We start from the raw sequence: 12083 nt of genomic DNA, 5'->3' as shown, positions 1-12083 counted from the left end.
CTTTGAGTGATCCATTCCAGCCGTCTTCCATGTGTGTACCATGACTATTTTAAACATATTTCTCAATGGGACTTCTATTTTAAAAAGATAATGATGCTCAATTTGTACCTTTATGTTCTTCTTCCTCCTCAGTCAGTAATATGTCAGTCAACTGCTTGTCAGAGACGCTTAGTTGCTGGCAGGTGCCCATTACTTGACAAAGATAAACTGCCAAGAGATGCTTGCACTGGAATATAAACACACCGGCCTATTAGAATCGGGCAGGGTCAGTGCTAGCCAGCTATCATTATGTCTAGTGGGAACGTACTGGGATATACTACTTATGGGCCTTCAGCTTATGGTCTAAAAACTGCCAAAAAGGAAGATCAGACCAAAGTATTCTCTGAAAAAGTGAGAGGGGCAAAGGAGTTGCTTTGCCTGCTGCTTTGGGAGATAGGGTAGCTCCAGTTGGCAAGAGTTTACATAGTGTAACCAAAGGTGAAAACCAAGACAGGCTCCTTATGTTTGTCCTAAGTTGGACTTCATTTTCCTTACCTTCAGAAAGGTAATGACTAATATTCTTTGAGGCACTGTCCGGCTAAGTGCCTCTTTTAAATTTGCTCATTTAAATCTGACAGCTACCCTATGAGGGCTGGTATTATCCCCATTTTAATCATGTGCTCAGAGTTCATCTCTTAACCACTGTGATATTTCCTGGGGAGGGGGAGAGGGGGTGGAATAGAGGGGAGGAAGTGGCAGCAAAACTCATATATATGTGCCTGCACATACCTCTAAGGAGACAATGGGGACAACTACAGGACAGAGCTTTAGATCTTGATGGAATTCGGGTCACTATTGTCATGTTACAGCTGAAATAAACATGGCCTCATGTACAATGGGATACCCAACTTGCCACTCAGTTCCCAAGATGTTTTCTACTTTTAAGAAGTTCTGCCTTAAGGAAGGGAAGAACACAGTGGCTGCTATAATTTTCTTTTCTGACAGGACTTAACAACTACTACTCTCAGATGACTAGTGCCTTTTCCTTTGGAATAAGGAGATACATGAGTGTGTCCCATTCTAGATGCTCTGGCCTCCTATGAAATTGACAGAGGAATCACTGTGCTCTTTGACCCATGCAAAAGACAAGTGCAACCAAGTTCCAGGCTGATAGCTAGTGTGGGAAGACACTAGCTCTCAGCTGAAGTTGGGGATTTGCAAAGCTGACCATCTCCAATTCAGCTCCTAATTCCTTATTGGGCTGTTTAATTCCTTAGTGACAACTTTAGGGATTTCCTTATTGTGCTTCTCAAAGCTTCAACCTTTTAAATAATAATAATAAAAGGCAGGAAACTGATTGCTTACAAAATGATCTTGTTTTCAGAAGGTAAATCCAAAAGAGATGACAAGCTATATAGTCAAGGATAATAAACGATAGTTTGTTTCAACATGTAGTAAAATCTCTATGGTATACATCTCTCAAACCACACAATAAGGGCAAACTCCCTAATTCAGTTGTAAGGGAAGAGCCTTCCCCATCCTCACCAGTAGGCGGTCACTCTTCCGGAGCACTGAGAAGGCAAATGCAGGACATGAGCAGTAATGACAAGACACCAAACATATGTAAGTCTTACCAGAACTTCCAAGTACCTAGAAAGAAAAGGACAGATCGGATCAGATAGGATCACAAAGTGTGCTGGAAAACCAAGTTCTTCCCTTGTATTTATTTATATGATAGCTCAGAGTTGCTCTTTAAATTGCTCTGGGAAGAACTGCTTTATATAAAACAGGAAACTCAACTTCCCTCTGTGAAGATTCTTCCTCATCTCTCAGTGCTCTTTATTTGATGAAATCATACAACAGAACTGAGGAGTTTCAGGCTTAGTTAGACCACCCACAAAGACCGTTTTATTCCTATACTTAGTGATTCATAGGGCACCCCCATGGGCTGTGTATGCTCATAAAAACTGATGTTTCATAGCACATCTGTAATTTCTAAAGCATCTACCACACACCTATGAAAACTACCAAATCATGTAGAGTGAACAGGAAGACAGTCTTGAGAAAAAGAAAGTGGGAATAGGCTTTTGGGGAGACAATAAAGCAAAGAACCCTGCAAAAGGGATGCCTCAGCTACACCAGACGGAGGTTCTCGGGGGAAAAAGCAAGCTGTGGGTGGTCTGTCTACTCATCCAGAGGTGGAAAGAAAGACCTCAGATATATTGTTGCTGTTGTTAAGTGCCGTCGAGTTGGTTCCAAGCCGCTCACTTGGACACCCTGTGCAGGGTCGCTATGAGTTAGAACTAACACGATGACACGTAACAACATGCCAGTACAGATTTTGGACTAACAGCAAAATCCCTTGTGGGGTTGCTAGATGACCAGAAATGGCCAATTAACGAGAAATACGATACCTACTGTATCCTTAGAAGATTTCAGCCAGTTAAAAATTAGGTAGTAAAAAAACACACCTTAATATTCCTAAGGGTTCCCAAAGAGCAGCTGGTGAGTTTGAACTGCCAACCTTGTAGTTCAAACTGACCTATGGTCGGTCCAATGCTTTATCCTACAGCACCACATCAGAACCTAGTTAAGAGGGCAAGTTCAAGATCAAACAACCTTGGCAGCAGTCAAAAGGGACAAAAAGGAGAGTTACTGCAAAGTCGCTTTAAAGCTTTCAAGCTCACCAGTAACTCTTTGGAAACCTTATGTAGGGCACTATGGGTTGGAACCAACTCAATGGCACTTAACAACAACGGGAAATAGATCAATCAGACTGATTTGAGGGCAGTGGGTTTTTGGTTATGGGGCAAGGATAAAGTACCTGCAATGTAATGGACATAACCATGGAGGGCTTCATTGAGGGAGCTTTATTCCTAGAATTCATTTCCAAATTGGAGGTGTAAAATTATCATTAGTTTCCAAGGGAGGTAGAAGCATCTTGGGGGTTATCTTATAATGAATTGCTGCTGAGGGATATGCCACGGGGCCTTCAAATCAGTTTCAGGCTTTCCGATGGCAATTTCAATCGTTCAAAAAGCCAGACCTTATCATTACAGTGTCAGCACTCCCTTCTTCCCTCCGACTCCTCAACAAGTAACAGGTAAGGCTACAACCAAAGAAATAGTAACTAATATGTGTTCTGCACATGTTTCTAACATGTCTGGTGATTAACATCGTGGTGTCCTGGCGTGAGGCTGTAGGGTAAGTACTGGACTGCTAACACAACGTTGGCGTTTCAAACTCACCAGCCGCTCCTTGGACACCCTGTGCAGGGTCGCTAGGAATTGGAACCAACTAGATGACACTTAACAACAACATGCCAATACAGATTTTGGACTAACCGCAAAATCCCTTATGGGGCTGTTGTTGTTAAGTGCTTCTGAGTCAATTCGGACCCACAGCGACCCTGTATAGGGTTTCCAAGGAGAAGCTAGTGAGCTTCAACCACTGACCTTGCAATTCAAATGACTGTAGTGTGACGCATTAGCCCACAGCGCCATACCAGGACTCCTTTATGGGGTTGCTAGATGACCAGAAATAGCCAATTAATGAGAAATAAGATACCTACTGAATCCTTAGAGGATTTCAACCAGTTACAAATTAGGTAGTATAAAAACCAAACCTTATTATTTCCTACCTTGTGGTACAGATATGTTGCATCACTTATGATATACCACTGAGAATCAGTGGAGGAATTTCCCTAGAGTGTCTGGAAATGTCAATGGAGAACATTCATAGATGGTTTCCCACTTAATCCTGGAAGAAAAGCCACCAAGACCAGCAGTGACATGAATGATTCTTGAGTGTTCAAACTATTACCAATGAATAAAACTTGGTATTTTTTCTTCCTTTAGTTCTCTTCTGAGGCATTTCTCTCTAGGTTTAAGCTTGAGCAGACATATATGCCTCTGGAATTATACACTGGCTTGAATGGTTCACTGGTTCCTTCTTATTGTGGGTCCCCAATCCTTCCTTGCCTGATCCTTTCAAAGGCTGACCAGGACTCAAAATAAAATGTTCAACTGCCTGAAGCAGTCAATACTGTAAAGAGATGGTGAACTTTGAATCTACTTTTTACTTATCCAGTAATAGACCACTAGTGAACCTAGTAATCAGGTAAAATCTGAGAAATGTTTAGAACTGGAAATTGACCTCAGGGATCATCTAATTCAGTTCATTGACCCGTCAATGGAAAAATGACCTTATCTTCCAGGAATTACTCCTCATTCTCCCACTCATCGCCTGGAATGTTTATCCCCAGAAGGAGAGCTTTTAAACAAATGAAGCATGCAGGAAAGAGGACACTCAGGTCCATGACTGGACTTGTAGGAAACTCACTTGGAGTAAGCTGACTGCTGTCAGTTAGTTCTCTGGGTGTGTGTGTGTGGGTGTGTGTGTGTGGGTGTGACCCACCTAGATGATCAGCCCTCCAAGCCTCTTAGGACCCTTCACAGTGGTAAACTGCATTCCCCAGTGTTCTGTGCTTCTCTCTGCAACGGGATTATACATCCCTGCCCTGTTAAATACAGGCTGACTCTGCGATCTGGCTTAGCCAGTACATTTGAGTAACCACGCAAAAACATTACAAATTGGTGTGTGTCATCCTCTCTCATCGTCTGCCATGAGGCTCCCCCACCCCAATGATCTACATGGGGGCGACTCCAACAACTGGGACCATGGAGTGAAGATGTTCTGAGCAGAGGCATAACTGACATGTGATGGTATGCAGCATGAATGATAGAAAATGACTTTTGAGGCCTTGGAGACTTGGGGCCATTGTGCCACTGTATAACAACCTTTCCCGTGGATGCACCCTCCCCGTTCCTGAGTGAATCAAAGAAGGTATCAAAAGCATCTCAGGCAACAGCAACATGATGACTTACACACTAACCCTAGAGGGCAGTATAAATGTTAGAAGGTTGACTCAACGTTATCAGCTCAGAAAACCCTTGAATTCACCCAAACTCCAGTTAATTCTGATTCATAGTGACCCTGTATAAGTTATCTGAGGCTATAAATCTTTGTGGGAGCAAGAAAACCTCATCTTTCTCCTGCTGGAGTGGTAGAGAGCTCAAATCACTCATCTTGTGGTTCGCAGTCCAGTGTTTATCCTACAAAGCCCCCGCGCTCCCCATACAATGATGGTCATTGTCGTGTGCGGTCGAGTCAGTTCTGTCTCATTGACCCTGTATACGGTTTCCGAGAGCAGCTAATGGGTTTGAACTGCCAACCTTTGGTTACTGTGGTTAGCAGTCCAATACTTATCCTACAGCACCATATCAGGGCCCCCTACAATGATGGTAGTCAGGTCAATTTGAGGGTATATAAGATACCTACAAAGTCCAAATTGACTGTCACAATTCTAGGAAGTTACCATTTTTTATGACTAATAAAACAGGAAGTAAATGAAGAAAACTAAACAACTCATAGTGACCACTGGGAGGAACAAAAAGTCAGTAATAATGAAAATATTTTAAAACAAAATCATGATCTTATCTAATCATTAGATCACATAACTAGAGGAAGTTGGAAGTCTGCTTGCTCAGGTCAGGTGTTACACTGATATTGGAACTAAGACAAAATAATCTGACAGTAAAAGACAGAAGGGTAACTGAAGGCCCTTTTAGGAAATGCTAGAATATTTTAGCTACATAAAAACACCGTCAAGTCACAAAATTAAAAAAAAAACAAAAACACCAAGAAGGACAAGACATACCTCTTCAAGTACATGCGATATTATTTCTCAGCTCTGACTACTTAGAACCCTAAGCTTACCATGAGAAAATTCTAATAGGCAACCTCTTTTGAGTAAGCAAATGCCATTCAAAATTGTTAACTACAGCATTCAACGCTAATTGGTGGTGGTGGTGGTGGTGGTGGTGGTGGTGGTGTGCCATGAAGTCCGTTCCGACTCATAACGACACTGCATAGGGTTTCCAATGCTGTAAATCTTTACGGGAGCAGAAAGCCTCATCTGCTCTGGTAGTTTTGAACTAGTTAGCAGCCTGACTTGTAACCACTACGCTCCTTTTAACACTAACTACTACTACTTTTTCCGTGATGAAGAAACTTATGAAGATTTTGCCCATGTGAATGAAGTTATGCTGCAATGTGGAATGGCCAATTCATTTACTAAATATAGGCCCCTATTTGCCCAAGATGACTTTGTTCAAATAATTCACACTCAGAGGTACCTGACATACATACTCTCAGCTCCAAGAAGTTAATCATAGATAAACCAGGATTCAAACTATGACCATCTTCCCCTTTCTGGTCTTCAGGAAAGCCTGGATTACATACAAAATAGCAGCTTCTTCCCCCCGCTTCCATGACAGAAATAAAACTTTGGAGACCCATAAAAATGATGAGGTGGGGGCAGCTGACCTCTAACTTTACAGAGAGGAAGGAGAATCAAGATCATCAATCCACAGCTGGGGCCAGACACTCACATACCTCCTCCAACCATTTTACCAGTTGTGACACAAGCATTGCCTCCCCGGGCACTCTCTACTCCTCTGCTGGACTCCATAATTCCATACTTGCAACAGCTACATGGAATTCAGAAGATACTCACAATTAATGGGGCTTATTACTGATGAGACAGGTTACAGACCAGGTCAGGAAAGATGTACAGTTTTTTAATCTGTACAGTCTCTTCTCTGACTTGTCCGTAGGCAGGCCTTTCTCTGACCCTTAGACCCCTGGAGCCTCTCTGGCTGGGCTGGCCTGGCCTTCCTTCCAATGAGGCAAGTACTATGAGACTTCATCAATAAGTGCCTGGAGGCCCACTGTGCTGTCTCCCAAGAGTCTCCAGGTTTGGCTGCTTCTGCTGTCACCACGACTCTGCCAAAGCTTCTTGCTGTCTCCGGTATGACAGCTGTCTCCTGGAACCAGAACCTTCTCAGTGCAGGGATCTTGGGTCCATAAAATGTACTCCGCTTCCACATCTTCTTTCTTGGTGGTAGTCTGGTCCCCTCGTCCGCTTCTGGAATGGCTCTTTTAAAGCATAGCGGGATGGTAAAAGTGACCAATCCCCTCAATAGGGTTCCATATACTTTATTTGCATGCCTCTACCTCCATATGGTGGGAGTCCTGGGGTGGCATTATGGGTTAATGCGCTGGACTGCAAAGTCAGTTTGAACAGCAAAATCGGTGGTTCAAGCCCACTAGCTACTCATTGGAAACCCTGTACAGGGTTGCCATAGGTTGGAACCGAAACCACCACCTCCATATGGGTGCATCATTAGAAAGCTGCCCAGCCCCCTTAGACACTAGCTCTCTAGTGCCGCTCTAACAGAACTACAGGTAGATAGCTTTACCTAATGAATCTGTGTTCTCAGGTTAGGATGGCCAAGTTTAGGGAGCCGGATCTAATGGAAGGCTTTCTCTATCTGCTCTGGGGTAAGGTCCTTGTCTCCTTTCAGCATCTCTGAGCCCAGAGTTCCTTGGAGACTTACACAGGTCATAGCATCAATCTTCCCCAGGTCTACAAGGGTCTCAGTGCCCAAGGATGCATTCTGTTCCTAACTCTGCTTCCTTGGTGGTACTGAGGTCCTCTGCTTGCTTCTCTCTCCTTTTACCTTTTGTAAGATAAATAGTGATGCAGGCCATACCCCATGGAAACTCCTCTTACACAGAGAGGATCAGGGCTATGACTTGAACGAGAGCGTTGAATCCTATGTTAATCCTGCTTCATTAATAAAACAAATATAATTCAATCATCATTAACATAGGCTAGTCCTGTCTCGTTACCACATAAAAGTCAGGATTCATAATACATCACAAATGAAGGATAATTATGTCAGATCATATCACGGGGGATGATCATTATTACATTACATAACTTCCACATTACATCCTAACATAATTATTAAACTACATCATCACATAACTGCCAAACCACTGAAAATCATAGCCGAGCCAGGTTGACACATATTTTGGGAAGACATGATTCAATCCATGACTTTGATGGGTGATAAGTACCTCATTTGCATATCCCATACCATCATTTGGTGGGAGTTACAAAGACTGGTTACAAGGACCATGTTTAGTAACTCACTGCACCACAAGACCATTAACAAGTTTCTCCTTCCCTAAGTTCCAACTCTACTTAACAATGTCTCATATAGCTAAACCTGGAAGAGTAGCGGGCGGATGGAGTCTGGCCTATTATTTATATAGCCTTTACTCAAGTCTCAAATTATATGATAGGCAGCATGGAGCAACAGTTATGAATTCCAGGTGCCAGATGTGAAAGTACTTCAGAGTCTGGTAAGAGGTAGTTACTTCACAAATCTAAGCTTTGAGAGGGGAAAACTAGGTCCAAGCAGATGGCTTGCATTCAGCACAGTCTGACCTTTAATAAATACTTCTGGACAATAGTTTGAAAGATCATTTCTGACAGGTGATCTGAGCATTTTGGAGGATCTCAAAATGCATTCTGGCATTTAATTGTAAGGAAGAGATAATGAACAAAGTGAAGATGTCAATCAACTCATGTAAGGAGAAAAAAATCATCTCTATTTTCAAATAATGGGAAAGCAAAAGTTGGCTAAACTCCCAAAGACCTGAAAAAAGAGCCACTTCACATCATTTCTAGCTCTATACAATGCTACTGGAAAAAGTTAGTAAGCCATTATTTATATTATTTTAATTATTAATAGGTTAATCTTATTAATTTGGGTCAAATGCTATTCAGTAAGCCAGGAAATACTAAAGCTAGTCACGAGTGTCGTAGAGATGCATGAAAACCCATGTCCTAAGAATTTCCTTAGAGATTACCCCCACCTCTAGATTTCTACCTGATATACACGCCTCCCACTAGGAGATGAGAGTAAGGTGATGGACTGCCGGTCAACTAAGTCCAAGGCCTGGACGGCTGATGAGCCAAAGATAAACTTGAGCCTGGAAAATAGAAAAGCTTCAGATTAGGGGCACTGAATCACACAATGAACTTCACTAACTTGACCCAAAGGACCACCAGCCTCAACAATAAAAAAATTCAACTTAGTTTAATTTGAAAAAAGATAATAATACACTAAAATCCTATGTACCAACCTCCACCAGAACTATTGAATGTTAACATTGTTCATATACTTTAAATCAACTTTTTTAAACCAACAGGAGCTAACCATATTGCAAGAAAACCCCATTTGTTACTTCTTCCCTGGGAGGTGCAAACAGGGAAGCCCTTGGCTGCTAACAGAAAGGCTGGCAGTTTGTTTCCACCCAGAGGCGCCTTGGAAAAAGGTCTAGAGGTCTACTTCTGAAAAATCAGCTACTGAAGATCGTACAGAGCACAGTTCTACTCTGACACACATGGGCCTCAATGGGTAGGAAACAACTTGATGGTAGCTGGAACAACTAATATACTTCTTCCTAGTGCTTTTTTTAAAAATATTTCTCTCCATCCTTCCTTCATTCCTGAGTCAACCACTATCATTGCTGATTTCCTTCCTACTAACGTTATTATAGGAGCTCTGGTAGTGTAGTGGTTACAAATCGGGCTGCGAACCTTAAGGCCAGCAGTTCGAAACTACCAGCCGCTCCGTGGGAGAAAGATAAGGCGTTCTGTTCCTGTAAAGATTTACAGCCTCGGGAACCCTGTACAGGGTCGCTATGGGTCGGAACCGACTCGACGGCACTTAACAACAACAACAACAACATAGGCTTCTTTTAAGCAACTTGTTTTTCTCTACTCAATGTATTTTTTTCCTCCATTCCTGATGCCATCTTTTCCTTCATGTAATCCAGCTTCTTGAATTATTTGATCTTGGTACAGATTGAATAAGTATGGTGAAAGAATACAACTCTGACAAACACATTTCCTAATTTTAAACTATTTGGTGTTCCCTGTTCAAACAACTGCCTCTTGGTCTGTGCACAAGTTCCTTCCTCATGAGCACAATTAAGTGTTCAGTCTACTCAATGTATTTTTGCAAATGATGCATTGTTTACATATATTTCTTTTTATTCAACTTCTGAAAAAAAAAATCCCATCTTTTGTACATACTATATTTTAAAGTACCCTTTGGCATTGTGGGTTAATTGCTGGACTGCAAGGTCGGTTTGAACAGCAAGGTCAGCGGCTTAAACTCACCAGCCACTCCTCAGGAACCTTATACAGGGTCTCTAAGAGTTGGAACCGATGCAATGGCATTAACAACACAAAGGTTTTCAATTGTGTGGATCATGACAAGCTATAGACAACACTGCAAAGTATAAGTATTCCTGAACAATTAATTGTGCTCATGAGGAATCTGTACATAGACTAAGAGGCAGTTGTTTGAATGGAACATGGGAATACTGAATGGTTTAAAATTAAGAAAGGTTTGCGACAGGGTTGTATTCTTTCATCGTATTTATTCAACCTGTGTGCTGAGCAAATAATCTGACTCATAGTGATCTTGTATAAGGTTTCCAAGGCTTTAAATCTTTGCGGGAGCAGAAAGCCTCATCTTTCTCCCTTGGAACAGCTGGCGGGCTCAAACTACAGACCTTGTGCTTCACAGTCCAGTGCTTATCATATGGATTAGTAGTAAGGTTAAAATGTTGAATGGTATATCAGGAAAAAATTTAACATGTGAGAAATTTCTTATGATAGAATGTTAGGTTGGGCATAAAACTGCATATTTAAAAACATGCAACCATGTTAACAATTGTTCTTTACAATCTATAATTATCTCAAAATAAAAAGTTTAATAATTAAACAAAGACAATAAACCAAAATGTTATCAGTGATGATCACTGCTTGGCATGATTATTGATAATTTTAATGTTTTTATTTCTAAAAACGTTTTTTTAAAATAATAAGTTACTTTTTAAACTGGAAAAGAAAATGGCTGGGTTGAACGTTTATCTTTTAAAGAACCCACATAGAAGAGGAAGTCAAAAGTACTAAGGTTTTAAATTTTAAATGTTCAACTTCTTCATTTTCCAAAAACTTGTCTCATATACAACAAACTATTGGTGAATGTTGTTGTTAAGTGCTGTTGAGTTGGTTCCGACTCATAGTGACCCTTTATAGGGTTTCTGAGTGGTTGGTGGTTTGAACCACCAACCTTGCATTTAGCAGTCCAGTGCTTATCCTACAGCACCATACCAGGACTTCATGGGTAAACAGGAAAGACTTTTATTTATTTTTTTTACATTGAAGATATCAAAGGTTAGACCATGAAAATAGAAAAAATGTGGTGATAACCTTATTTAGAAATAATCAGTTAATTTAAAAATATGGCTCTAAACCTTCTCTGTCCACTTTATAACATATTGTGAACATCTTCTGAATGCACTAAATATTTTTCTATATCATTTTTAATGGCTGCAAAGAATTCCACTGTAAAGAGGATGAATTACACTTTATTTCCGCCCCCTCCCCCCCAACTTCCTTTTTGGACAATCAGAATGTTTCTGGGTTTTGCTACCATAAACAATACTGGAGTGACTATGCTCAGTGCAAAAGCTTTATGAAAATCTATCATTACTTGCTTGGGATATAGTGCTATAAGTTGAATTTTTGGGTCCCAGAACATGTGCATTTTAGAACTCTTCTTGCTGTGGTGGTGCAATGGTTAAGTGCTTCACCGCTCCCAAAAGGTCAGCAGTTCAAACCCATAGTAGCTCCCTAGGAGAGCGAGACCTGGTAACTGGCTCGTGTAAAGACTAGTCTAGGGAACTTGGTGGGGCAGGTTCTATTCAGTCACCACCTCAAGTCACTATGAGTTGGAACTGACTGGATGGCACATAACAACAACAACAACACTGTCTAATCTTCCAAGTTATAGTTGTACCAGCAGGGTTTCAGTGATCTCTTTCCCCATATTCTTGCCAAAATCTGCAATTATCTTTTTTTGTTGTTCCCAGTTTTACAAAGGAAAAGTTACCTTATTATTTAAATTTTTGGTATTTTTATGGTTGCTAGTAAGATTTATCTTTTGTTTACAGAGTTTTTGGCCATTTATATTCTTTGTCTATTTTCTTGTTTTTAAAGTAGTAATATAAAAAATAATGTAAAATATTTTACAAACAGAGAAAATTCCCTAAATTCTATCTCCCTTCCACCTGTGTAAGATAACCACTAGTATGTGGTTGTTAAGTGCCGT

At 41.0% G+C, this 12083-nt stretch overlaps 1 protein-coding gene across 1 annotated transcript in view; it reads right to left on the bottom strand.

Moving 5' to 3' along the window:
* Nucleotides 1-97: 97 nt before the first annotated feature.
* ZSWIM7 (zinc finger, SWIM-type containing 7) overlaps nucleotides 98-12083 on the bottom strand; it is an 18598-nt gene continuing 6612 nt past the window's right edge. The window contains exons 3-5 of the mRNA XM_006875923.1: nucleotides 8784-8886; nucleotides 1525-1629; nucleotides 98-226 (exon numbers count right to left, since the gene is read on the bottom strand). Coding sequence (XP_006875985.1) covers nucleotides 98-226; nucleotides 1525-1629; nucleotides 8784-8886 — 337 coding nt within the window. The remainder of the gene's footprint in view (nucleotides 227-1524; nucleotides 1630-8783; nucleotides 8887-12083) is intronic.

The sequence above is a fragment of the Chrysochloris asiatica genome, unplaced genomic scaffold (assembly GCF_000296735.1).
Source record: "Chrysochloris asiatica unplaced genomic scaffold, ChrAsi1.0 scaffold00346, whole genome shotgun sequence".
Lineage (NCBI taxonomy): Eukaryota > Metazoa > Chordata > Mammalia > Afrosoricida > Chrysochloridae > Chrysochloris > Chrysochloris asiatica.
Note: the sequence above shows the minus strand (reverse complement) of the source record. Positions and strands in the feature narration are given on the sequence as shown.